At 42.5% G+C, this 27,429-nt stretch overlaps 3 protein-coding genes and 2 non-coding genes across 6 annotated transcripts; all 5 read left to right on the top strand.

Moving 5' to 3' along the window:
• Positions 1–7,160: 7,160 nt before the first annotated feature.
• Positions 7,161–10,253, top strand: LOC124037546. Its single transcript, XM_046352350.1, has one exon. The coding sequence runs from the start codon at positions 7,292–7,294 to the stop codon at positions 10,199–10,201; it is 2,910 nt and encodes a 969-aa protein (XP_046208306.1). The 5' UTR covers positions 7,161–7,291; the 3' UTR covers positions 10,202–10,253.
• A 5,485-nt stretch (positions 10,254–15,738) lies between these two features.
• LOC124037545 (60S ribosomal protein L27a) lies at positions 15,739–22,145 on the top strand. Its single transcript, XM_046352349.1, has 5 exons — positions 15,739–15,805; positions 16,370–16,433; positions 16,523–16,598; positions 19,049–19,223; positions 21,978–22,145. Exons 1-5 carry the CDS (start codon positions 15,803–15,805, stop codon positions 22,104–22,106), a joined length of 447 nt encoding a protein of 148 aa, XP_046208305.1. The 5' UTR covers positions 15,739–15,802; the 3' UTR covers positions 22,107–22,145.
• On the top strand, positions 16,738–16,868 carry LOC124038840. Its single transcript, XR_006839443.1, has one exon. It is a non-coding gene; the product is annotated as a small nucleolar RNA SNORA3/SNORA45 family (small nucleolar RNA).
• LOC124038841 lies at positions 19,433–19,564 on the top strand. The gene has a single exon (XR_006839444.1). It is a non-coding gene; the product is annotated as a small nucleolar RNA SNORA3/SNORA45 family (small nucleolar RNA).
• A 152-nt stretch (positions 22,146–22,297) lies between the features above and the next one.
• LOC124037543 (A-kinase-interacting protein 1-like) lies at positions 22,298–25,732 on the top strand. Of its 2 annotated transcripts, none has more exons than XM_046352348.1 (5): positions 22,298–22,517; positions 23,231–23,385; positions 24,891–24,977; positions 25,058–25,168; positions 25,292–25,732. In XM_046352348.1, the coding sequence occupies exons 2-5, from the start codon at positions 23,248–23,250 to the stop codon at positions 25,433–25,435; spliced, it is 480 nt and encodes a 159-aa protein (XP_046208304.1). In that variant the 5' UTR covers positions 22,298–22,517; positions 23,231–23,247; the 3' UTR covers positions 25,436–25,732. The 2 variants fall into 2 exon arrangements, with proteins under 2 accessions (XP_046208304.1, XP_046208303.1); XM_046352347.1 differs by lacking the exon at positions 22,298–22,517 and adding an exon at positions 22,530–22,946.
• Positions 25,733–27,429: the final 1,697 nt, after the last annotated feature.

Genomic DNA, 27,429 nt, shown 5'->3' with positions numbered 1-27,429 from the left:
GATATATTACTTGAGAAAATATATTGGTGGGCCTGCCAAGAAAGCCATCGAAAGTTACTTTATGTTAGGAACAGAGTCAGCCTACTATGCGGCATGGACCATTCTTGAAGAAAGGTACGGAAACAAATTCCTCATCGCCAAGTCCTTCAGAGATAAGCTCAATGCATGGCCTAAGATAGGATCCAAGGACAGTCTTGAACTTAGAGACCTCGTAGACTTTCTTCGCAGCTGTGAGGCTGCTATGTCTCAGAATAAGGGCCTGGAGGTGCTTAATGACTGTAATGAAAACCAAAAGATCCTCGCTAAACTTCCAGATTGGCTAACTTCAAGATGGAATAGAAAGGTCATAGACATCTTAGAAGAAACTGAGATCTTTCCAAGCTTCAGTCAGTTTGTGAAGTTTCTCACGAGAGAAGCAAAGATCGCTTGCAATCCTGTGACATCCCTTCATGCTTTGAAACCAAGCGAAGATGGAAAACCTAAGACGCCAAGGATTCAAAACCCCGGAGCAAGGGTATTAGCAATAACTCTGATGAGAAAGATACTGTACTAGTTGTGTCTTCTGTGAGAAGTCAGGTCACAGTCTCCACAAATGCTGGAAGTTCATGGATAAGCCCGCCGCAGAAGCGGCAGAAGTTTGTTCAAGAGAATAAATTGTGCTTTGGCTGTTTGAGCCTGGGCATCGATCGAAAGATTGTGATAACAGGAACACCTGCGACACGTGTCAGAGGAGGCATCCATCCTGCCTGCACGAAGATCGTAGTAAAGAAAGGTTATGGGATAGGAAGACAGACCTCACAAGATAAAGGGGACAAGAGCGTCAAGTGAGGCCATATCCAACAGAGTTGAAGGACATTAACAACACTCACACCTCCACAATCATTCCAGTATGGGTGTCAACCACAAGTGAGCCAGATCGTGAAGTTCTTGTGTATGCACTTCTTGACACCCAGAGTGACACCACTTTTATCCTTGAAGAGACAACAAAGGCTCTCAATACAAGGAAGAGCCAGTCCAACTGAAACTCTCTACAATGGCTTCAAGGAATGCCACTGTGCCCTGCCAGAAGCTGTCTGGTTTGCAGGTTAGAGGGCTTTACTTGGAGAAGAAAATCCCTCTGCCAACGACCTACTCGAGAGAGTTTATTCCTGCAAACAGAGATCATATTCCTACTCCAGAGACTGCAAGAGCATGGTCTCATCTTGAACACATTGCAGAGGAGATTGCTCCTCAACAGAGCTGTGATGTCGGTCTCTTAATTGGCTACAACTGCTCCCAGGCTCTCCTTCCAAGAGAAATTGTGTCTGGTAAGGAAATCAGCCTTTTGCTCAGAGAACAGATCTTGGCTGGAGCATAGTCGGCTATGGAAATCCATGTATCGACTATGGCGACCTATTGGAGTAAGTCATCGGGTTATCGTTAGACAGGTGATGCCAAGCCTTCAATCTTCTTCCAACCTCACAAATCAAGTACACTATGTTTGTAGAACACGTGTAAGAGAGGTAATCACAACACTGGACATTATCAAGACGCTTGAATCTGACTTCAATGAGAGAGCTGCAGAAGAGGACCTCATATCTCAAGAGGATATCCGGTTCCTGAAGAAAATGAAAGAGGGCATCAGACGTAAGGACAATGGACATTATGAGATGCCGCTGCCGTTTAAGGAAGAAAGACCCAATCTGCCGAACAATAAAACATGTGCAGTTCACCGACTCAAGTGCCTGGAAAGGAGGCTAAGGAGAGACAAGCAGTACTACAAGGACTACACAGCATTCATGGAAGAGACTATAGCTTGTGGAGATGCTGAGAAGGTCTCTAAAGGAGGAAATTAACAAGCATCCAGCATGGTACATCCCGCACCATGGGGTTTATCACCCACAAAAGCCGGGAAGATACGAGTCGTCTTTGACTGCTCAGCTAAGTTTCGAGAGACGTCCTTGAATGATCATCTCCTTACCGGTCCAGAGTTGACAAACACATTGCTGGGCGTCCTTTGTCGTTTTCGTAAGGGCCAGTTGCAATCATGTGTGACGTAGAGCGCATGTTCCACCAGTTTCATGTGAAAGCAGAAGACCAAGATTATCTACGGTTCCTTTGGTGGGAGAACGGAGATCTAGAGTCTCAACCCTCAGTGTATCGTATGAAGGTCCACTTGTTCGGCGCAGCTTCATCTCCTGGTTGCGCCAACTATGGTCTCAAACATCTTGCTGCCGAAGGACGAGGAAGCTTCAGCGAGAAGTCTATCCAGTTCATAGAAAGGAACTTTTATGTTGATGATGGGTTGACGAGCGTATCGTCTGAAGCTGAAGCGGCCCAGCTGGTGAAAGAAGCAAGAGAGCTTTGCAGCATCGGCAAACTTCGGTTGCACAAGTTTATCTCTAACAGCAAGGAAGTTATAGCCACAATTCCCAAGGAAGAACGTGCCACGGGTGCCAAAGACCTGGATATGGCTCTGGGTGAACCACACATGGAGAGGCGCTTGGTGTACTGTGGTGTGTCGCATCAGACGAGTTCCAGTTTAGAGTAGTTGTCAAGAACGCCACTCACAAGAAGAGGAGTGTTGTCTACAGTAGCTCTCTATATGATCCGCTTGGGTTTGTGGCACCCTTTGTCCTGGCGGGAAGCAGATCTTGCAGCGGACAAAATGATTAGGATGACCCCTTCCAGATGACCTACGTTTCCCAGTGGGAATTCTGGCTCCAAGGTCTACAAAACTTGTCTGAGGTAAGGATCCAACGAAGCTACTTGCCATCAAGTTTCAAGGAGGTGCAGAGTTATGAGCTCCATCACTTCTCTGACGCGCTACCTCAGGTTATGGAGAGTGCTCATACCTCAGAACAATCAGCACCGCAGGGTTCATTGCTCCCTAGTTATGGGGATTCGAGAGTCGAAACCGTTAACATACCACGACTGGAATTTTCAGCACATAGCTGTTCAAACAAGTGACATGCTCAAAAAGGAGCAGAGATACAAGGGACAGGAATACTTCTGGACAGACTCAAGGTAGTTCTTGGCTACATCAACCCAATGAAGCCAGAAGATTCCACCTCTTTGTAGCTAACCGTATTCAACGCATTAAGCAAAGCACAGATCCGAACAATGGAGATATGTGACCTCTGAAGAGAATCCTGCGGATCATGCTTCCAGAGGTCTCACATCAGAACAGCTCATGGCTTCCAACTGGTTACAGGTCCAGACTTTCTTTGGCATGAAGAACTTCCCAAAGGACAAGTCAAGGGGAAAGAGTTCTAGACAATGATCCAGAGCTGAAATCCCTGGTCCATGATACCCAAGCAAGGAAGAAAGATCATTACTAGATCACGTTAGCTAAGTTCTCAGACTGGGCAAGAGTGGTTGAAAGCTATTGCCAGGCTCAAGTGTGAATTCAAGGAAGCCAGGCTTAATAAGTGAGGTCCAGTGAAGCTACAAGCTAGTAATAAGCAGCCAAGAGGCAGAGCTTCCATTATAAAGATGGTTAATCTGAACCTGTTTCTCCGGTTAAAGTTATTCACAATGTAGGCACTTCAGAGTTAAGACATCAAGACCAAAGATAAAGCAAGCAAGTTGCATAACTTGAGTCATTTCTGGATGAGCAAGGTATCCTCAGGGTGATAATTCTGACTTGGCTCATGCAACTCTTCATTCCCAGTTAAAATCCACCAATCCCTGTTGAGCTCGTGGTTACTGAAGGGGCTACAGTGGAACTCAATGCTCTTCACGAGCAAGAGAAAAGAAGAATCACATCCAGCTGTAAAACGTCTACAAGATTCCCAAATCCTGGTAGACCCTGTCATCTGCCAGATAAGAGTTTGCACCTACCTGCAAACTAAGAAGAAAATCTCCACATAAGGAAGCATCGTGAGCAACATGCGGTCAAGACTAACAGGAAAGTCAGACACGCAAGTACAAGTCAAGGTGTTTGAAGGTGGTCTAGCCTTGTGAACAGCTAATAAGAGACTTTAAGATTACAATTGTAAGGCTGGAGATAGTTGTCTATTTCATAAATTCTCTGGTTCATTATGCATTTGCTCTTTCTATCTTAATGTATCACTGGTATGTGTATTACTGAAAAACGTTATTTGATACTTACTGATATATAATAGTCACAAACAGCTGAAGGAACATGGATACCTATTAATTATCATATTCACATCTTAAGTTAATAGTGTAATTGTTTGGGAAGGTGTTTGTTCAAGCCTTTGTTACAAGCATTATACATGTTTAACATCCAGTTTTGATCAGTCAGATTAGGTATAAATTACCTACTCACTTATCAAACCTTCTCTATGAATTGATTTGACTTGATTTAGAATGTCAGAAAGAGGTAGTTTCACTAAAGGTGATAGAGATGGGGTGGGTCCAACCTTGAGCAGCTCACACATCTTAAGAATGAAGTTCACAGTTATCTTAGCCTTTGACAGTTAGACTTACAGGTTATCTCGTGGTCTTTTGTTTGAATTGTTTATGTGTCCGCTGTGCGGGGGAAATGATAATGCAAGCGGAACTACGTAGCTAATACTGTTGTAACGGGGATCGTTATTGTAGCAACACACCTTTGGAGGGAAGGCAATCCTGCGCTGCGTTAGCTAAGTTTTCATGTCATCGGGAGTAGTTCATAAAGGTTGAAGAGTATGTTAGGATGAAGTGTGAATTCATGCCAGGAATAATAAGTGTGAAGTTTGATTTCCTCCCTTCTGTAATAAGCAGCCAATGAGGTATTTGTTCCTTTATTCATGTGTTAATCTGAACCTGTTATAACGCCGGTTAAACTGTTATGTATGTAAGCACTTCAGAGTTATACCAAGCTAATAAGTCACTCGTAAGATAAGGTTGTAAGAGTGTGCTTAACTGTATTTTTCATTTACTTTATAGTTCTCACGGAAGGTGATAATTCTGACTAAACTACAGAATAAAGCCGCCAGTTAAAATCAAGGAACGGTTGTGCTCGTGGTTACTGAAGGGAGCTACAGTGAGAACTCAGAGGACGAGATGAGAGAACTACTCTCTAACTGCAAATCTGTGAAAGAAGTCACGCACAGAAGTGGCTCATTTCACAGTCTCTCACCACAACATGTTGTGACAAGCACACAGCAAGAAGATGGCACCAAGACCATGTTCAGGTTACTAGCGGAATCAATCAGTGAAAGCCGCCTCCCCATACCAGAACCAGTAACATTCAATGGAGAACCACTCTCGTTCACTGACTGGAAAGTCTCTTTTCAGACTCTGATAGACAGGAAGAACATACCAGTAACTGAGAAGATATATTACTTGAGAAAATATATTGGTGGGCCTGCCAAGAAAGCCATCGAAAGTTACTTTATGTTAGGAACAGAGTCAGCCTACTATGCGGCATGGACCATTCTTGAAGAAAGGTACGGAAACAAATTCCTCATCGCCAAGTCCTTCAGAGATAAGCTCAATGCATGGCCTAAGATAGGATCCAAGGACAGTCTTGAACTTAGAGACCTTGTAGACTTTCTTCGCAGCTGTGAGGCTGCTATGTCTCAGAATAAGGGCCTGGAGGTGCTTAATGACTGTAATGAAAACCAAAAGATCCTCGCTAAACTTCCAGATTGGCTAACTTCAAGATGGAATAGAAAGGTCATAGACATCTTAGAAGAAACTGAGATCTTTCCAAGCTTCAGTCAGTTTGTGAAGTTTCTCACGAGAGAAGCAAAGATCGCTTGCAATCCTGTGACATCCCTTCATGCTTTGAAACCAAGCGAAGATGGAAAACCTAAGACGCCAAGGATTCAAAGCCCCGGAGCAAGGGCATTAGCAACTAACTCTGATGAGAAAGATACTGTTACTAGTTGTGTCTTCTGTGAGAAGTCAGGTCACAGTCTCCACAAATGCTGGAAGTTCATGGATAAGCCCACCGCAGAGCGACAGAAGTTTGTTCAAGAGAATAAATTGTGCTTTGGCTGTTTAAGGCCTGGGCATCGCTCAAAAGATTGTGATAACAGGAACACCTGCGACACGTGTCAGAGGAGGCATCCATCCTGCCTGCACGAAGATCGTACTAAAGAAAGGTTATGGGATAGGAAGACCTCACAAGATAAGGGGACAAGAGCGTCAAGTGAGGCCATATCCAACAGAGTCGTAAGGGACATTAACAACACTCACACCTCCACAATCATTCCAGTATGGGTGTCAACCACAAGTGAGCCAGATCGTGAAGTTCTTGTGTATGCACTTCTTGACACCCAGAGCGACACCACTTTTATCCTTGAAGAGACAACAAAGGCTCTCAATACAAGGAAGGAGCCAGTCCAACTGAAACTCTCTACAATGGCTTCAAGGAATACCATTGTGTCCTGCCAGAAGCTGTCTGGTTTGCAGGTTAGAGGGCTTTACTTGGAGAAGAAAATCCCTCTGCCAACGACCTACTCGAGAGAGTTTATTCCTGCAAACAGAGATCATATTCCTACTCCAGAGACTGCAAGAGCATGGTCTCATCTTGAACACATTGCAGAGGAGATTGCTCCTCAACAGAGCTGTGATGTCGGTCTCTTAATTGGCTACAACTGCTCCCAGGCTCTCCTTCCAAGAGAAATTGTGTCTGGTAAGGGAAATCAGCCTTTGCTCAGAGAACAGATCTTGGCTGGAGCATAGTCGGCTATGGAAATCCATGTATCGACTATGGCGACCCTATTGGAGTGAGTCATCGGGTTATCGTTAGACAGGTGATGCCAAGCCTTCAATCTTCTTCCAACCTCACAAATCAAGTACACTATGTTTGTAGAACACGTGTAAGAGAGGTAATCACAACACTGGACATTATCAAGACGCTTGAATCTGACTTCAATGAGAGAGCTGCAGAAGAGGACCTCATATCTCAAGAGGATATCCGGTTCCTGAAGAAAATGAAAGAGGGCATCAGACGTAAGGACAATGGACATTATGAGATGCCGCTGCCGTTTAAGGAAGAAAGACCCAATCTGCCGAACAATAAAACATGTGCAGTTCACCGACTCAAGTGCCTGGAAAGGAGGCTAAGGAGAGACAAGCAGTACTACAAGGACTACACAGCATTCATGGAAGAGACTATAGCTTGTGGAGATGCTGAGAAGGTCTCTAAAGAGGAAATTAACAAGCATCCAGCATGGTACATCCCGCACCATGGGGTTTATCACCCACAAAAGCCGGGAAGATACGAGTCGTCTTTGACTGCTCAGCTAAGTTTCGAGAGACGTCCTTGAATGATCATCTCCTTACCGGTCCAGAGTTGACAAACACATTGCTGGGCGTCCTTTGTCGTTTTCGTAAGGGGCCAGTTGCAATCATGTGTGACGTAGAGCGCATGTTCCACCAGTTTCATGTGAAAGCAGAAGACCAAGATTATCTACGGTTCCTTTGGTGGGAGAACGGAGATCTAGAGTCTCAACCCTCAGTGTATCGTATGAAGGTCCACTTGTTCGGCGCAGCTTCATCTCCTGGTTGCGCCAACTATGGTCTCAAACATCTTGCTGCCGAAGGACGAGGAAGCTTCAGCGAGAAGTCTATCCAGTTCATAGAAAGGAACTTTTATGTTGATGATGGGTTGACGAGCGTATCGTCTGAAGCTGAAGCGGCCCAGCTGGTGAAAGAAGCAAGAGAGCTTTGCAGCATCGGCAAACTTCGGTTGCACAAGTTTATCTCTAACAGCAAGGAAGTTATAGCCACAATTCCCAAGGAAGAACGTGCCAAGGGTGCCAAAGACCTGGATATGGCTCTGGGTGAACCACACATGGAGAGAGCGCTTGGTGTACTGTGGTGTGTCGCATCAGACGAGTTCCAGTTTAGAGTAGTTGTCAAGGAACGCCCACTCACAAGAAGAGGAGTGTTGTCTACAGTAGCCTCTGTATATGATCCGCTTGGGTTTGTGGCACCCTTTGTCCTGGCGGGGAAGCAGATCTTGCAGCGGATGTGTCGTGACAAAATCGATTGGGATGACCCCCTTCCAGATGACCTACGTTCCCAGTGGGAATTCTGGCTCCAAGGTCTACAAAACTTGTCTGAGGTAAGGATCCAACGAAGCTACTTGCCATCAAGTTTCAAGGAGGTGCAGAGTTATGAGCTCCATCACTTCTCTGACGCTAGTACCTCAGGTTATGGAGAGTGCTCATACCTCAGAACAATCAGCACCGCAGGAGAAGTTCATTGCTCCCTAGTTATGGGGAAGTCGAGAGTCGCCCCCTCCAAGGTTACGACCATACCACGACTGGAACTTTCAGCAGCGGTGGTAGCTGTTCGAACAAGTGACATGCTCAAAAAGGAGCTAGAGATACAAGGTCTACAGGAATACTTCTGGACTGACTCGAAGGTAGTTCTTGGCTACATCAACAATGAAGCCAGAAGATTCCACGTCTTTGTAGCTAACCGTATTCAACGCATTAAGCAAAGCACAGATCCCGAACAATGGAGATATGTGACCTCTGAAGAGAATCCTGCGGATCATGCTTCCAGAGGTCTCACATCAGAACAGCTCATGGCTTCCAACTGGTTCACAGGTCCAGACTTTCTTTGGCATGAAGAACTTCCCAAAGGACAAGTCAAGGGGGAAGAGTTCTCAAACAATGATCCAGAGCTGAAATCCCTGGTCCATGATACCCAAGCAAAGGAAGAAAGATCATTACTAGATCACCTTCATAAGTTCTCAGACTGGGCAAGAGTGGTAAAAGCTATTGCCAGGCTCAAACGACATGTCAAGGAAGCCATAGGCTTAAAATTGAGGTCCAGTGAAGCTACAAGCATAGAAGAAAGGAGAGAGGCAGAACTCACCATTATAAAGATGGTTCAAGAAGCAGCCTTCTCCCATGAGATACACAATCTCAGGCACCAGAAAGACATCAAGACCAAAGATAAAGCAAGCAAGTTGCGTAAATTGAGTCCATTTCTGGATGAGCAAGGTATCCTCAGGGTGGGAGGTCGCTTGGCTCATGCAACTCTTCATTCCCATGTGAAGCATCCCGCAATCCTGCCAAGAGATAGCCACTTGTCAGTGCTGCTCATCAAGCACTATCATGAAAAAGTACGACACCAAGGACGTGGAATGACGATCAATGAGCTGCGATCCAACGGTATATGGATCCTAGGATGCAGCAATGCAGTTTCCTCTCACATCTACAAATGTGTGAAATGCAGGAAATTCAGAAGATGTACAGAAGGGCAAAGGATGGCAGATCTTCCAAAGGAACGCATGGAGACCGCGCCTCCCTTCACATACTGCGGGATGGACTGCTTTGGACCTTTCTATGCCAAGGACGGAAGAAGAGAGTTAAAGCGTTATGGGCTCCTATTCACTTGCATGGGCTCCCGAGCAGTTCACATTGAAATGCTTGACGACTTAACCACCGACGCTTTTATCAATTCCCTGCGTTCATTCATTGCCATACGTGGTAATGTTCGTCAAATCAGATGTGATCAAGGCAGCAACTTCATTGGCGCAAGACGCGAGTTTGTGGACGCCCTGAAAGAAATGGATCAAACACGACTGAAGGAACTTGGATGCGAGTTTATCATGAACACCCCATCTTCAAGTCACATGGGTGGTGTTTGGGAAAGGCAAATCCGCACGATACGAAGTGTCTTAACATCCACTCTTGATCAGTCAGACGGAAGACTCGACACCGCTTCTCTGCGTACCTTTCTCTATGAAGTCATGGCGATTTTAAATAGTAGGCCCCTAACTACGGAATATCTGAATGATCCATTAGGTCCAGAACCTCTCACGCCAAATCACATCTTAACAATGAAGTCCACAGTTATCTTACCGCCACCTGGACAGTTCATCAAGGAAGATCTTTATCTCCGCAAGAGATGGCGCAGAGTACAATTTTTAGCCAATGAATTCTGGACAAGGTGGAAGAAAGAGTACCTCCTAAACCTCCAACACAGACAGAAATGGAGTAAAGACAGAAGAAACGCAAGGATTAATGACATTGTCATTTTGCAAGATGATACTGCACCACGCAACCAGTGGAAATTGGCAAAGGTTACAGAAGTGTACCCGGGACAGGATGGCCGGGTGAGAAGAGTCAAGTTACTGATCAGCGACTCAACCCTAGATGAGAGAGGTAAACGCATCACCAAACCCACCTATCTGGAGAGGCCCATCCATAAGACAGTCACCCTCCTGGAAGCCGATCAAGAAACCTGCAGACCCCTTTCACAGAAATCACCGGTGATTGGTGGGAGTGTAACTGACAGTTAGACTTACAGGTTATCTCGTGGTCTTTTGTTTGAATTGTTTATGTGTCCGCTGTGCGGGGAAATGATAATGCAAGCGGAACTACGTAGCTAATACTGTTGTAACGGGGATCGTTATTGTAGCAACACACCTTTGGAGGAAGGCAATCCTGCGCTGCGTTAGCTAAGTTTTCATGTCATCGGGAGTAGTTCATAAAGGTTGAAGAGTATGTTAGGATGAAGTGTGAATTCATGCCAGGAATAATAAGTGTGAAGTTTGATTTCCTCCCTTCTGTAATAAGCAGCCAATGAGGTATTTGTTCCTTTATTCATGTGTTAATCTGAACCTGTTATAACGCCGGTTAAACTGTTATGTATGTAAGCACTTCAGAGTTATACCAAGCTAATAAGTCACTCGTAAGATAAGGTTGTAAGAGTGTGCTTAACTGTATTTTTCATTTACTTTATAGTTCTCACGGAAGGTGATAATTCTGACTAAACTACAGAATAAAGCCGCCAGTTAAAATCAAGGAACGGTTGTGCTCGTGGTTACTGAAGGGAGCTACAAGTTGTAGGGGTTTAATGGCACAGGCAGGGAGCCCAGCCAACAGCGAGTTGCAGTAATCCAGACGGGAGATGACAAGTGCCTGGATTAGGACCTGCGCCGCTTCCTGTGTGAGGCAGGGTCGTACTCTGCGGATGTTGTAGAGCATGAACCTACAGGAACGGGCCACCAACTTGATGTTAGTTGAGAACGACAGGGTGTTGTCCAGGATCACGCCAAGGTTCTTAGCGCTCTGGGAGGAGGACACAATGGAGTTGTCAACCGTGATGGCGAGATCATGGAACGGGCAGTCCTTCCCCGGGAGGAAGAGCAGCTCCGTCTTGCCGAGGTTCAGCTTGAGGTGGTGATCCGTCATCCACACTGATATGTCTGCCAGACATGCAGAGATGCGATTCGCCACCTGGTCATCAGAAGGGGGAAAGGAGAAGATTAATTGTGTGTCGTCTGCATAGCAATGATAGGAGAGACCATGTGAGGTTATGACAGAGCCAAGTGACTTGGTGTATAGCGAGAATAGGAGAGGGCCTAGAACAGAGCCCTGGGGGACACCAGTGGTGAGAGCGCGTGGTGAGGAGACAGATTCTCGCCACGCCACCTGGTAGGAGCGACCTGTCAGGTAGGACGCAATCCAAGCGTTCCACAGGGATGCTGACCGATGTTGACTCCAATGCTTTACACAGTTGTGTAAAGTTGGCTGGATGTCCTTTGGGTGGTGGACCATTTGTGATCCACATGGGAAACTGTTGAGTGAAAAACCCAGCAACGGTGCAGTTATTGACACAAACCGGTGAGCCTGGCACCTACTACCATACCCGGTTCAAAGGCACATACATCTTTTGTCTTGCCCATTCACCCTCTGAATGACACACACACACATTCCATGTCTCAAGGCTTAGAAATCCTTCATTAACCTGTCTCCTCCCCTTCATCTACACTGATTGAAGTGGATTTAACAAGTGACATCAATAAGGGATCATGGATTCACCTGGTCAGTCTGTCATGGAAAGAGCAGATGTTCTAAATGTTTTGTACACTCAGTTAAATCAACTTTTTACAAGAGGAATGAAATACCCAAACGGTATCTTATAAGTCATATTGACAAATATATATTTTTTAATTCATTATTTGATATGGGAAGATTTTCATACCTAGAGTGGCTATCTGCCTTGTTCAAAGGCTAGCGTCCCAGTATAACTGAATTTTGACTTGAGGTGCTAGTAGTAAGGACTAAGGATTACCGGTGGTCTTGTACCTGGTGACAAATCTGACAAATAAGGTTTGAGTTATAGAATCCAGGAGGTCTTGTACATGGTGACAAAACTGACAAATAAGGTTTGAGTTATAGAATCCAGGAGGTCTTGTACATGGTGACAAAACTGACAAATAAGGTTCGAGTTATAGAATCCAGGAGGTCTTGTACATTGTGACAAAACTGACAAACAAGGTTTGAGTTATAGAATCCAGGAGGTCTTGTACATGGTGACAAATCTGACAAATAAGGTTTGAGTTATAGAATCCAGGAGGTCTTGTACATGGTAACAAATCTGACAAGGTTTGAGTTATAGAATCCAGGAGGTCTTGTACATGGTGACAAATCTGACAAACAAGGGTTTGAGTTATGGAATCTCTATACGGATGTATTTTTAATATTCGGTCCAGACTTTATGTGGGTAATAGAAGCACAATAAAAAAAGCACACCTTGTCACCCTATCATTATTCAGCTAATAAAAAAAGCCTGGAGTTATTTACATGACATTAACGGTAACATTTGAGCAAACATTCTTATCGTAATAACCAACAGACGTCCATTTGAAAAGAACAGTAACCTCGTACCCAGTCTCACAATTTGTTACTGTTCTTTCCAAATGGATAGCTTTGCACCAGTGTGTAGTTCCATTTTGCTTCCGGCCACACAAAAGAACAGTACAAAATGTATTCTGATTACACACAGGCCTACTAAACAGCAGTCATGGTCCCATATTTATTTATGTGTTGTATAAACAAAAAATGTTTGGACAACACTGAAGGAATCACGTGACATCCCACTGGGCACAGACATAAGTTCAACGTCTATTTCACGATGGTTCAGTGTATTTTATTTGAAACAACATGTAAACATTGATTTAACCAGTGGGATGGCCTTCTGTTTCTACAACAAATTGCTATAAGGGGCCATTTCAAACATACTCCAAGAACATATATATATATTTTTTTTTTTCACCTTTATTTAACCAGGTAGGCTAGTTGAGAACAAGTTCTCATTTACAACTGCAACCTGGCCAAGATAAAGCATAGCAGTGTGAACAGACAACACAGAATTACACATGGAGCAAACAATTAACAAGTCAATAACACAGTAGAAAAAAAAGAAAAAAAGAGTATATATACATTGTGTGCAAAAGACATGAGGAGGTAGGTGAATAATTACAATTTTGCAGATTAAGTAAAACAAGAAAGGGTCCAAGAGCATTGCTCAAGTGAACAAATATGGTGAAGTGCTCACCAGCTCACTGCTGAACTGTGGTTGGCAGATGAAGGTGATGTTCTGTACATGATCCGTTGGTGGAAAAGGGCTATCTCCTGTTGCAGTTGCTCATCGAGGTGTTGCCTGTGATTGCTGCAAAGAGTCGGTGATGGACAGAGCAATAACCCAAACAGGTATTGTATTCAGACAAAACAATAAAAACAAGCTACAAATCACTCGAGTCCTGCAGAGATCGAGCGAGTAGAGAGAATAGAGACCAGCAGAGGTCAAGTGAGTAGATTAAGTTCAACTGCCTCATATCGAAATGCTACGTTGTGGTTTGTGTCGCCTATACACGAAACTCACTTGATTTATACTTTACATGTCCTATTCTTAAATGTTCCCCTTTATTTAATATTTTTGTTTGGTCTGTAATGTTTAATTCCCTTTAAAAAAATCTATGTCCTTCAGTAAATCTGAGGGCCTTACCGTGCAATACAGGAACTTATAACGGTTTAGGTTAGAAAGCATCAAAATTGTAAAGAGGAAGGCAGAGGACCACATCAAAATGGTGAAGCAAGTCATAGAGGAGCTGGATAAACTTGACCAATTAAAACAAGGAACTGGAGGTACTGTATCCCATTCATGTGAAATGGTCTACTTTACAAAACAGGTATTGTATTCAGACAACAATAAAAACAAGATACAAATCACTAGATTCAACAGCGCAAACAGCATTACTGTCATAAGAGTGTGTATAGGTGGCAAGTAAGTCAGGCGCAGGATAAATATTCTTGGTAAAAATGGAGTAGTTTAATGACATAAAAAACATAACTCCAAAACCATGAAAAAAATACACAAAACAAGATGGGTATGAGGACCCGCCCCGCACCAATACAAACAACACGAAAATAATAACAAACAATCTCTGACAAAGAGATGAGGGGAAACAGAGGGTTAAAGGTAATGAATGGGATTGGAACCAGGTGTGTAGGAAGACAAGACAAAACCAATGGAAAATGAAAAATGGATCAATGATGGCTAGAAGACCGGTGACGTTGACCGCCGAGCACCACCCGAGCAAGGAGAGGCATCAACTTCGGTAGATGTCGTGACAATTACAGGAGACAACAACTCAGACCCCACTGACCTTTTAAATTCCAGGCTCAAACTTGGCGCTCTTCACCCCACCTGCCACCGCAGTTAATTAATCCTTACTCTCATTATCTTCTTCCGCTCTTCCAAAAGTTCTGTGCATTCCCCCATTCCATATTTACTTATAATGTGCTGCACTTTTCTCCTTTTTTCCTGTCCGCCATTATACCCTTACCTCATGGCCAGCTAAACGTTTCATCACAACCACAACCTTTATTTTAGTCTATTCAAATAGACCCCATTGCAAAGAAAACAAGTACTCATTAAGATCAGGTGTGGCCAACACACTTAACAAGATAGAGGATAGAGAAAGTTTTATTGATGCCGAGAACAGAATGTACATGTTTCTTAAAATAACATTCTTAGAACGTTCTCTGAGCGCTACTAAAATATTATTGTGGTTTTTAAGGTACGTTTTCTTAATGTTCTCAGAACAAGTTTAGAACATGACTTGAAATAGAACCATGAGGAAACATTATGCTGAAGTACTGAAATTCCCAAAGAAGAACATTGTTACTTAAAACATTCTCAGAAGAAGTTGAGAACATTACTTTATATAGAACCATGGTTGCTGAAGTACTGAAATTCTCACAAGAGGGGAACATTGTTTCTTAATGTTCTCTGAACTATTTGAAAACATTCCCAATGTCAAACCAGTTGGAGAACGTTCCTAGAACATTACCAAAATTGAAATGAAACGTAACCATGTTTGAACTTATAGGAAACGTTCTGTTAAAGTAATAAAATACCAAGAAAATAAAGTATTTTTGTGAAGTTCCATAAAGGTGCTGAGAATGTTCCAGAACCAACACACAGGGCACAGACGTCAATTCCAAGTCGGCTCAACATAATTTAATTGAAATTATGTGGAAGCAATGTTGATTCAACCCGTGTGTACCCAGTGTGAAGCAGCTATCTTGCAGAATTCCCAGAAATTTGTAGGAAGGTTGCATGCAAAATAACCATAGGACAACTACGCTCTCGCCAAGCGCTAAGAAACATGGTTCTCAGAACGTTATGTGCTAGCTGGGATGTAAATTGTCCAACAAAGATTACTGACACTGGTATCTGAGAATTTTTTTGTTTTAGCCTAATAAATAAATAAGCCTACTGCAGCTTCGTGTGGTCATGATTGGTTTGGGGATCAAACTGCGATATCATTCAGTCTAACTCAGGAATGAATAGCATTGTTTCAATTCATAGTCATAAACTTCTCACTTTATCAGCTTGTATTCGCACATATATTTTTTTCTGGAGTCCTGTTGGTGTCCGTCCCATAACCCTTACCTAACAATTAAAAAAAAACTTCAATGAGGTAGGGACGTCCGGAGAAGTCCGTCTGATGTCGCTGTAGGTTTCTTTGAATGTTGTGTCGCGTTTCAAATCTCGTACAAAACCGTGAGATTTCCAATTCGCGTTCCTCTTTAATTTATCCTCCAAGATGGTAGGTACTTACATGTATACCCCTGCTGTAGAAATTGGCTTAAATCTATGTCCATCCTGCGTTTTGCGAGTAGAAAGAAACACACATTTGTAAAGTTGTCTTATATGTGACAGACAATGTCCCGCTCTCATGTCACTATTACTGATTATGTGGTGAAGAAACGTATAAATCGGCGAAAATTCACCGATGTTGGATACATGCCGTTCAAAACTAGCTACGTTTACTGGCGAGATTACGATGGCGTAAATTAGATACATTATGTCACGGAACTTTGTAAAATGTGTTATATACGTCTTGTAATACTTACAACCTCGGTCATTGTGACCAGCTATATGTTGTGCTAGCTTAGCTTTCTAGCTAACTAGTCATTTAGCTGCTAACTACCTGGCAGGGGGAGAGCGCATTATGCCTAGGTGTATATTTTTCTAGTTGATTATTGACCAGGTCGTGAAGTCTTCTGTTTGGTGGTTGACATGACATGCTTGGCTGAAAAGGTCGGCTACTGGTGGGCCAATCATGACTGTGTTGTTACCTAGTTTGCTAACCTCAAATTATGTATTGTAGCCCACTAAGAAGACCAAGACCAGAAAGCTCCGAGGGCACGTAAGCCACGGACATGGTCGTATCGGTGAGTTGAGCATTGTCAGCATTGGTGATACTTGTGTGTTTATAACGTAAGTTATTACAAGATGTGACAACTGTCGTTTCTCTTCGTAGGCAAGCACAGAAAGCATCCTGGAGGTCGTGGTAATGCTGGTGGCATGCATCACCACAGAATTAACTTTGACAAATAGTGAGTAGAGAGAGCACTTTTACCTTGTCTGGTTCAGTGTGACACTATTCAGCATATCTTACAGTAAGCCTACACTGCATTGTTTGGTGGCTTCAGTAGTAAGAAAACATGATCAATGTTTTTTAAGAGTGAGCGATTGTCAGAGACTCAGAGTCTCATCTTGACAAACACTGTTGTTTTGGTGTGCTAGAGTTCTCTCAGAGTGAAGACTGTTCCTATTCACCGACTGGCCTTCTCATAGGCCAGTCACCCACATGGGCAGTTACAAGTGTCATACATTGTTGCCAACACATCTATATGTCCAACACATAGTAGTTTGCTCACATTACTGAAGGTTGTGGGATGAAATCATCCGTCATCACGTTCATTTTGTGCTTCTGGTAAAGTTACAATTAAATGCTATAAGGCAATAGTCAGGTACTCCTAGCTGATAGATTTGCTGTCCTACCACTTCAGATCTCATCTGTTGATTACATTGTCATCGTGGAAAACTGTTATAAAGTGGCAATATGTAACTTTTTGGGCAGTGTGACCCAAATTAGGATACAAATGTGGGTTATAGATCTATCATTTCGACTTGAAAGCAAGTCTAAAAAGTGGTAATTTTTTATTTTCTCTGCGCTATTTCTATGCCTCCCTTAAAGTTTTGTTTTTTGATGTCTGTTGGTTTTGTAGAACAGCTTCAATCAGATGAAAGAAACCATTTTTGGTTATGGAAAATATATTTCACAGCAGTTTAAATGGTACACTGATTCTCTACACTAAACGGTCTTATTTTGTCATAATAACTGAAATTAGGTGCACTTTTTTTTCATTAACCAGGAAATGGCGAAGTGATTTAGTGCAACTTTAAGGGTGGATTTGGTGTGAGTACAGCTATTAGCATACCGTAAATACCAAAGTGTGTGTGTTATAATATATATATATATATAAGCTGTGTTTTGCTATATTTCACTTGTGATTTCATGAATATGAATATTTTCTAGTAAGATTATCTAACCGTTGCGCTATGCTATTTAGCGTAGTTGATGACAATTATCCCGGATCCGGGATGGGTGGTTCCAAGATTAACCTCGAAACACAGCTTAGCCTTTTGTTAATCACCCTGTCGTCTCAAGCGTTTGTGTAAGTTTATCGATGTACTAGAAAAACATTATGTACACCTAGCGGCAGGTAACTTGGTCACGAAAATCAGAAAAGCAATTCAATTAATCGTTTACCTTTGACCTTCGGATGTTTTCACTCACGAGACTCCCAGTTAGACAGCTAATGTTCCTTTTGTTCCATAAAGATATTTTTTATATCCAAATACCTCCGTAAGTTTGATGCTGGCTTTGATGGCACGGAATCTTTGACTGACATTGGTGTGAAAGGAGCTGTGTTCAGTGTTTCCCCTATATTCATTTAGCAGTGGTGGCTCACCGCTGCTATATTGTTGCCAGCGCTGCAAATAATGTATATATTTTTTTACAAATATATATATTTATTCATTTCTGGCTAACATGTGGAATTGTTTTAAGATGGTCATACCAATGATTATTTGGCTATTTGATTTTGAATTTTCGGGTCGCTGTAAGTATAATTTTTTTCATGAGACGTTATGTCCAGTGTTTTTCAAATATCTATTCGATAGTATATCAACTGGGACAGTTGGCTTGAGAGCCAACAACTGACCACTTACGCAATGTGGACTTTACGCTCATTCTTCAAAATAAAGGCCTGAAACTACGTCTAAAGGCTGTAGACACCTTAGGGAAGCCACAGAAAAAGGAATCTGGTTGATTTCCCTTTCAATGGTCAATAGGGATGCATAGGAACACAGAGGTTTCAAAATAAGAGTCAATTCCTGATTGGATTTTTCTCAGGCTTTCGCCTGCGATATCAGTTTTGTTATACTCACATACAATATTTTTTCAGTTTTGGAAACTTTCAAGTGTTTTCTATCCTAAGCTGTCAATTATATGAATATTCTAGCATCTGGGCCTGAGAAATAGGCTGTTTACTTTGGGAACGTTATTTTTCCAAAAATAAAAATAGTGCCACCTAGCTTCAAGAGGTTTTAACGAATGCAATTTTTCTCAAATGTGTGGAAATTTTAAGCCTTATTTTCAATTTGTCTAACAGTGAAAAATGCTGTTTACTGGTACTAAGGTAATTCTTACAGGGACATGTGGTGTGGGAGAGCTGTTGTCTTTATACTATAACACTCAAATGGGGGTGTATGTGGTGTAGATGTCCCCCATACTACCACCAAAAGAGATCTCTTAGATTTGAATCTAGAGCTGTCTCATTAAACTACACAAGTATCTCTCCTGGACCTAGTTTGCCGTCAATGTAGTGTAGAGGCCCTAAGACTGAACTTTTTACTTTCAGCTTTATCACCAGTAACAATTGGTGTAACACCATATGCTTGATATATCACTTGTCTGGTCTCCTCTGTGCCTCCACAGCCACCCGGGCTACTTTGGTAAGGTGGGTATGAGACACTACCATCTCAAGAGGAACACGGTGCACTGCCCCACTGTCAACCTCGACAAGCTGTGGACACTGGTGAGCGAGCAGACCAGGCTCAACTACGCCAAGAAGCCCGAGGGCCCCGCTCCCATCATTGATGCTGTACGCGCTGTAAGTATCTTCCCACCGGGACAGTTTGTCTGGTCCCAGATTGAAGTTGCTGATTCATACAGTTAATGGAAAACAGTTGTTGTAATGGCTTTTTCTCCAGGCCTTTTCTTCAGTCCTGTTCTAACATATCTGATTTAAGGTAATCATGGGCCTGGTTAGTGGCTGACTGCTATGGTGGTGTTCAGTATGCCACACAGTGAGTGATATAGCCAGAGACTCAAGAGTCTCATCTTGACAAACACCATTGTCTTGGTGTGCTAGAGTTCTCTCAGAGTGAAGACTGTTCCTATTCACCGACGGGTCCTCTCATAGGTCAATCGGCCACATGGACCGTTACATGTATCATACATTGTTACAAACAAATCAATTGACCATATATGAAGTGAACTGAAAACTAAAATGAGTTTTTCTTGCTGGACATGTTCAAGTAGTCTTCAGGAGGGTTAGCCACCCCTGATAAGGATGTTGATTTTTCCACAATCAGGACAAATTATTTTCCATTGGAGTCAGCACTCAGCAACAGTAAATGGCTTTATGAGCCCCAGCACAGGTTTTACTGACCTAACCTCAAGTCATCGGCTGAAACTAGCCTAGACTGTTCTAGACCCAGGCTTGAGCCGGAGCTCTGGCCTTTACCCTCTATTTGACAGAATATTTATCTTTAAATGTAGGCACGTTGGAAGCTTGCTTGCGTACTAACTGGTTGTTCAAAATTAACTGCTGTAAAAAGTCCATAATAAGAACCCTAAACAGATGAAAGCCCCCTGCTGTTGTTGAGAAACATATTGGCTTCCTGGCCATTTGCTCAAGGGTGTCAATATTTTGTTTTTTAAAATCTAGTTTGTTGTAGCCATGTTGGCTTTGATGGCGTGGAATCTTCGACTGACATTGGTGTGAAAGGAGCTGTGTTCAGTGTTTCCCCTATATTCATTTAGCAGTGGTGGCTCACCACTGCTGTATTGTTGCCACTGCTGCAAATGTGACAACAATCTTTAAAGCAAGTTTAGTGTAAAGCAATGATTATTTGGCTATTTGATTTTGAATTTTCGGGTTGCTGTAAGTATAATTTTTTAAATGAGACGTTGAATTTGGCTTTACTGCTATTAGCCCATAGAAATGCATTGAATAACGTATTCCTGCAGAGCGAAACAGATAGTTAAAAATCGTTATTGTAAAGAAGTTTGTTTTGAAGTGTCTGTCCTATATCTAAGAAATTCTGTAGCTCAGTTGGTAGAGCATGGCGCTTGTAACGCCAGGGTAGTGGGTTCGATCCCCGGGACCACCCATACGTAGAATGTATGCACACATGACTGTAAGTCGCTTTGGATAAAAGCGTCTGCTAAATGGCATATATTATTATATATTATTATTATTATTAAATTAAAATGTTGTATTTTTACCCAGATTTTACCCCGACACACTACAGTGATGTTTCTGACGCTGATCAAATGTCCGCTGATCAACTTCTACTGAAGTTGTGAGAATTCAGCAATTTCCTCTGTGTGTTTACTGTGAATACTGAGGCTGTACCTGTTAAGTTAATTTTAACAGTGGTCAAGTAGGGTATTGTGGCTATTTTGATCATAATGCAGGCCTACCATAAACAAAATGGAAGTGGCTGTATCGCTCAGCCTACAGCCAATGTGTGGTATTCAATGTAGAGAAATTATATTGTGGTGTTTAATGCAAGAAACTACTTTACAACATAAAATGCATCATTATTCCCATACCATTTATTACAGAGAATCAGACAAATTATGCTACCTGCCGTCTATTAGCTACTTTTCTTATTCAAGCCTGTCTCAAAATACAACTCTGCCCCTTTAAGAAGGGGAAAAAAGCTATTTTACCTGACTCACTTTTCAAAGAGTGTAGGAAGCAATCACTCCCCCAGTGCTGACTAAGAATTATCTATAACTGGGCTAATAACTCACTAACTAGCAAAGGATATGAACAAATGTGCACACGTTGCTACATGCAGCTCTTGCTTTGATCTCAACAAGCGCATCTACTCACAACCGCTCATGCTGTAAACACAGTCCAGTTCAAAGTGAGTGGCACAGATCCATATATGGCAATGGTCTAAATAGGCCTACTGCAGCTCTGATTGGTTATGGAGCACCAGTCTGTATAGAGTACGGGCCTGAGTTATCAATGCAATAGGATCCTACTCTGATGCATTCTGCCTACAACAAAAGCTACCCTTGCCACAAAAGCAGTGGTTCGTGCTTTCAGTTTCGTGCGAATGCTGCCATCATTCCACAGAGGGAACATTGCACTAAAGTACTTCCATAAATGTAACTAGTACCGGGTAACTTCAAATGAGGCTTGTGGACGTTCTAGAGAAAAACAACCGATATGTATGCGTTTGTGAGTGTCACCTTTCGATGGTGGGGTCATGTTACTGTGTAGCCCAAACTGTTTGGATGCTACAGACCGAAGTTAGATCAGCAGTACCAACTTCAGATGAGTCCCGTGACTCTTGTGGTGGTCGTAGAGCTAAACACGCCATGGTTTTCGGGAGTCATCTTTCCAGAGGGGTCCTATTAGTTTATAGGCCAAACTGGTGGTACTGGTAATTTGAGCCATGTATGTCTTCAAGATCTGCTGCCTGTCATTTTGGGGTCACTCGTTTTGCAGATTAAACTTGAGTAACTACATGGCAATGGCATTTAGGACAGACTTTGTGGGAAGGTAGGCCAAAAAAAAGTGTGTAGCTGTGTTGGTTAATGTTGGTTCTGTCACTCCCCACAGGGCTACTTCAAAGTGCTGGGCAAAGGCAAGCTGCCCAAGCAGCCTGTGATCGTCAAGGCAAAGTTCTTCAGCCGACGGGCAGAGGAGAAGATCAAGGCAGTGGGAGGAGCTTGTGTGCTGATGGCATAAGCTCCTGTCAATGTTTTCCAAATAAACTGTATAAATGGATTGACTTGTCTTGTGGTCTGTCGAAGATGTAAATGTTGCCTGAAGTTTAGCTCACACATTGTTGGGTAAAATATGTCAAAGGAATAGAATGGATTGATTTGCTGCATAGAATAATGCCTTTGTTACATTGGTCAACAACCTTGGTCCTTGTAGTTACAGGGTGTGGAGACTAGTTCCAACCAGCATGTACACATCTGATTTGGCTAATCAAGGTGTGTTTGAGACATTGCAATTGGCCTGGACAGAATCGCTGATCTACAAGTTACCTTGAATCCACCAAATAACTGTCAGGATAATAGAATGCATGAGGTGTCAGTGTTTGTCTCGGTCAACCTGTACAAATAGTTTTGCAGGACCAGGTTTGTGACCACGGTGAGTCAAATACAGTTTGCAGGTCATGACTGAAGTTGTTTTAATCACCTGCATTTTCTGTTATAATGAAGTAGGTGTACTTCGTAGTTTTGGTATTTGATGTCTCTGTTACATTACCAAAACAACCTAAAAGAGTCACTAATGGAAAAACTATTTTTAATCAAGACATGATTACATCCGGCAGTGTAAGTAACCATTTCACAGCATATTGATTCGGGCCATGAGCAATGCCCATTTTTGAATAATATATTTTAATTAATTAAATATTTTGACACTTATGACAGAAAAAATGATTCATTTGGCGAGAGACGGAGCGGGATCTAGTCAATCCAGATTATAAAGGCGGCGCCCTACACCGCAAATGTGACGACAATCTTTATAGCAAGTTTAGTGCGCGCAAAAGTTATTTAAACAGGCGTACATATTCTGGTAAGTAGTTTTCTGTGAATACATTGTTTCTCGTCCACACAAATTATTATAATTGGGTGGGAATTCGTGTTCAATATATTCTCGAAATTGGAGATCAACTCGAGCGCTCACTGCCTGTTGCATTGCTGCTCGTGCTCTGTCAAATCTGCGCGCCCAAAGCAAGGGAGATTGTGACGTCAGCGTTATGTTTACGTTATTCTACAATATTTTTCTTGTCATAAGAAGGTTGTTTGCCGGTGGGTTGGGTACAGTAGATAGTTGACCCGCGGTGTTGTTTCCTATAGCGAGGCACGCCTGGCAGATGGAGTTATCCCTGCTCCGCTCCGCCAGACTCGGCCTGGAAGTACTGGAGCGAGCCTCGAGGCGGAGTGTAGACAAGTCGAGTGCGATTCCGTATCCCAGTACAACACCAAAGGATGACAACGCCGGGAGTGAGGAGGTAGGCCTATGTGTAAATTGAGTACATTTACATGCACACTATTAATTCGATATTACATTTATGGCCGAGTATGGCGTTAGTCATGCAAACACCTATGTTTATTTTAATGGGCGTAAAGTCATAATCGAAGTAAGCATACGCAGATTGCACAGCAAACCTGGTATTTTAATCTTTCGAAGTATCAGGACATCTCAACACGTTAGTCGACGCCAGCCGTGAATATTTGATATGCGCATGTGCTAGCACCTTCAGCGCAAACTTCCCATTCTGTGCGAGTGGAGTGAGTTCACTGAAAGTATGCATTTAAAAAATGGTTCTCACATGCAAACTTTATTTGTCCGAACTCGGAATCAGATAGTCTTAGTAAAAATAACATGGTCACTGTGGTAGAACGTTTGTTTTGTTGGCGATTTTCGGCATTTATAAAAAGATCCATCAGTAGCCAGATTTCAGATGTCCTATGTATTGTATACAGATTTATTAGGGACATCGTTATTCATGCAAAGTATGCATGTAAACGTTTTAAACGAACTATTATATTAATCTGACTATCCACAATAATTGTATTATTGCGCTCATGGAGCCGTGCAGTCTTTATGTCAGCTATCTTGTTTTCTCTGGTTTCTTTGTAATATGTGAAGCACTGGAGCATTTTGGGAACTTGTCTCATTTGTCTCATGCAATTGCTACATCCATTTTTGACTAATAAATTAAGGATATGTACCCCTTTGATTCTTGAAGAATGTAATTTAAAGTTGCAATATGCAGAAATTGATCCGCCTTTTCCTGGTTGCTAAAATGAATTGTTTGCCTAATTTCAGTTTGTGACAAAATAAGCTGATAGAGTGTAGAGAATCATTGTACCATCTAAACCGCTGTGAAATATATTTTCCATAACTAAAAATATTGTATTTTCAGCTGTTTGAAGCTGGTGTACAAAACATTTTAGAACGGGAAGTTTAGAAATAGCGCACATAGAACATATCTACTGCTTCTTTGACTTGCTTTCAAGTAAATGTTAGATCTATAACTCACATTTCTATTTTCAATTTGGCCGGGTTGCCCAAAAAGTTACATATTCCCACTTTATTTGAGCTTAGTTCAACTGTCAGAACCCTAAATATATTTTATTTTTTATTTATTTAACTAGGCAAGTCAGTTAACAACATTCTTATTTACAATGAAGACTTATGAACAGTGGGTTAACTGCCTTGTTCAGGGGCAGAACAACAGATTTTGACCTTGTCAGCTCAGGGATTCGATCTAACAACCTTTTGGTTGCATTGGAGCCCAATGCTCTAACCACTAGGCTTCCTGCTGCCCCTTATAATATAAGTTAGTTTAACTCCAATGTTTGTAAACAAAGTAAATCGAAAACACTGTATAGACTCAACATGGTTAAACTATACATTTGGTAGCATCAGTGGTGAGTCCTTGCATCTATAGCTGTTTGTTATTGTTTCTACTGCTGATTGCCACTTTGATGTCCAACTGTCCATATTCAGGTTCAGGGAGACTCAGCCCACACCAGCCTGGATGATGCTTTTGAGACCATAGCTGAATTCATGGCACAGACAACATATCAATGCAAGGTATGTGCTCCAAACCAATTCTACTGCCCTTACTTTGTGCATGCTTTTGTCTATGCTAGGTAAATATGTTTGTATTACAGAACTTTTACATGTCGGAGACAGAGCCTACGGAAAATGAGAGAACCCATGTGTGTAGATACCATTCTCAATCTCACCAACACCCAGGGACCTCACTGCAGACCAGGAAACATGTGAGGCAAAGTTACAGCCTTTCAGTGCAACAAGCTGTCATAAAGCCATATTGTACATTTGAAATGGTGTTTCTTGTCATACTCCTGTGGTTGAGATACTAAGCTATGCCTGTGTTTCTACAGGCACAGTCATCACCTGAGGATTTCCACATTGAGGTGTCTCCAGGTACCTATAAAATTACTGCAGGAACGCAGGACTCACAGCAACAGACCCGGGTAGTACGCATTAATGCAGGAGAGAGCATGAACCTCACATTTCACCTCTAACCTCTCAACCCTGACCAATCCCCATGACCTTTCTGCTAACAATAACAAACCTGCCCAACCTGAATGTTTACGTACATATTTTCACGTCATGCTATCGTCTTCTGTTGAAATGTCGCTTTAGAGCGACAGTGATAGTGTTATTAATTTGCTGCTAAACGAGAAGCCATATTTTGATGTAATCATGATTTTGTTTTTATATTCAATTTTGTATGTAAAATGTCTATCCAAACACATCACGTAAATAATTTATATATTTTTTTGTCATATCAATATAATAAAGTATATATTTTATATCAATGATCATTTAGTTTATGGCACAGTTTTTCTTGTCAACTCAACAACTCTCAATCAAATGTTTAATACATATTCACCACAAGATTCATATCTGATAGACAATATTCCTCTCACAACCAGGAAGTGGGTGAAACGCTGAGCTGTGATTGGGTGAGCCACTGATCTTAATGTCAGGGTAGATAGTTTTTGGTGGACTGGAATTTCCGGGTACTTTCCCTGACAAATCAACAGATGTAATCATATTTATGGTTGAACCATGCATGTTGTACTTAGTTTTGGTTTGTTTAATCATCAGTTTTAAGTTACTGCATTTTCAGCATACAGCTCAAATCAAATTGTATTTTTCACATGCTTCATAAACAACCAGTGTAGACAAACTGTAAAATACTTACTTCTGGGTCCTTTTCCAACAATGCAGAGTAAAATAAAAAGTGACAAGGAATAAATACACAGTGAATAACAATGAGTCCAAATATTTCTGGGGGGGAATGGCCCTAGCCCTCACCCGCTGATCCAACAGGCCCCAGACGTGCTCAATTTGATTGAGATCCGTGCTCTTCGCTGGCCATGGCAGAACACTGACATTCCTGTCTTGCAGGAAATCACGCACACAACGAGCAGTATGGCTGGTGGCATTGTCATGCTGGAGGGTCATGTCAGGATGAGCCTGCAGGAAGGGTAACACATGAGGGAGGAGGATGTCTTCCCTGTAATGCACAGCGTTGAGATTGCCTGCAATGACAACAAGCTCAGTCTGACGATGCTGTGACACACCACCCCAGACCATGACAGACCCTCCACCTCCAAATCGATCCCGCTCCAGAGTACAGGACTCGGTGTAACGCTCATTCTTCGCCGATAAACGTGAATCCGGTGAGACAAAACCCACGAGTCCTGTCTGGTCCAGCGACAGTGGGTTTGTGCCCATAGGCGATGTTGTTGCCGGTGATGTCTGGTGAGGACCTGCCTTACAACAGGCCTACAAGCCCTCAGTCCAGCCTCTCTCAGCCTATTGTGGACAGTCTGAGCACTTATGGAGGGATTGTGCGTTCCTGGTGTAACTTGGGCAGTGGTTGTTGCCATCCTGTACCTGTCCCGCAGGTGTGATGTTCGGATGTACCGATCCTGTGCCGGTGTTGTTACACATGGTCTGCCACTGCGAGGACGATCAGCTGTCCGTCCTGTCTCTCTGTGGCGCTGTCTTAGGTGTCTCGTAGTATGGACATTGCAACTTATTGCCCTGGCCACATCTGCAGTCTTCATGCCTCCTTGCAGCATGCCTAAGGCACGTTCACACAGATGAGCAGGGACCCTGGGAATCTTTCTTTTGGTGTTTTTCAGAGTCAGTAGAAAGGCCTCTTTAGTGTCCTAAGCTTTCATAATTGTGACCTTAATTGCCTACCGTCTGAAGGTGTTAGTGTCTTAACGACCATTCCACAGGTGCATGTTCATTCAATGTTTATGGGTCATTGAATAAGCATGGGAAACAGTGTTTAAACCCTTTACAATGAAGATCTGTGAAGTTATTTGGATTTTTACGAATTATCTTAGAAAGACAGGGTCCTGAAAAAGGGACGTTTCTTTTTTTTGCTGAGTTTAGTGTAGCAAACTCCGAATGCCCAGGATTTTGGAATGAGATGTTCGACGAGCAGGTACACGTGAGGTACTGTTTGTGCGTGTGCCTTTTGAATAGATCTCTG

Source organism: Oncorhynchus gorbuscha, linkage group LG06 (assembly GCF_021184085.1).
Source record: "Oncorhynchus gorbuscha isolate QuinsamMale2020 ecotype Even-year linkage group LG06, OgorEven_v1.0, whole genome shotgun sequence".
Classification (NCBI taxonomy): domain Eukaryota; kingdom Metazoa; phylum Chordata; class Actinopteri; order Salmoniformes; family Salmonidae; genus Oncorhynchus; species Oncorhynchus gorbuscha.
The sequence above is the reverse complement of the archived record's forward strand: the minus strand, read 5'-3'. Positions and strand labels throughout refer to the sequence as shown.

What these genes read in the sequence shown, in the direction of transcription:
- LOC124037546 (XM_046352350.1), top strand. Translation starts at nt 7,292, where the DNA reads ATGTGTGACGTAGAGCGCATGTTCCACCAGTTTCATGTGAAAGCAGAA.
- LOC124037545 (XM_046352349.1), top strand. An exon ending in AGAATTAACTTTGACAAATA is followed by an intron (nt 16,599 to 19,048) that starts GTGAGTAGAGAG and finishes GTGCCTCCACAG; the next exon opens with CCACCCGGGCTACTTTGGTA. An exon ending in TCATTGATGCTGTACGCGCT is followed by an intron (nt 19,224 to 21,977) that starts GTAAGTATCTTC and finishes CACTCCCCACAG; the next exon opens with GGCTACTTCAAAGTGCTGGG.
- LOC124037543 (XM_046352348.1), top strand. Translation starts at nt 23,248, where the DNA reads ATGGAGTTATCCCTGCTCCGCTCCGCCAGACTCGGCCTGGAAGTACTG. An exon ending in ACAACGCCGGGAGTGAGGAG is followed by an intron (nt 23,386 to 24,890) that starts GTAGGCCTATGT and finishes GTCCATATTCAG; the next exon opens with GTTCAGGGAGACTCAGCCCA. An exon ending in CACTGCAGACCAGGAAACAT is followed by an intron (nt 25,169 to 25,291) that starts GTGAGGCAAAGT and finishes GTGTTTCTACAG; the next exon opens with GCACAGTCATCACCTGAGGA.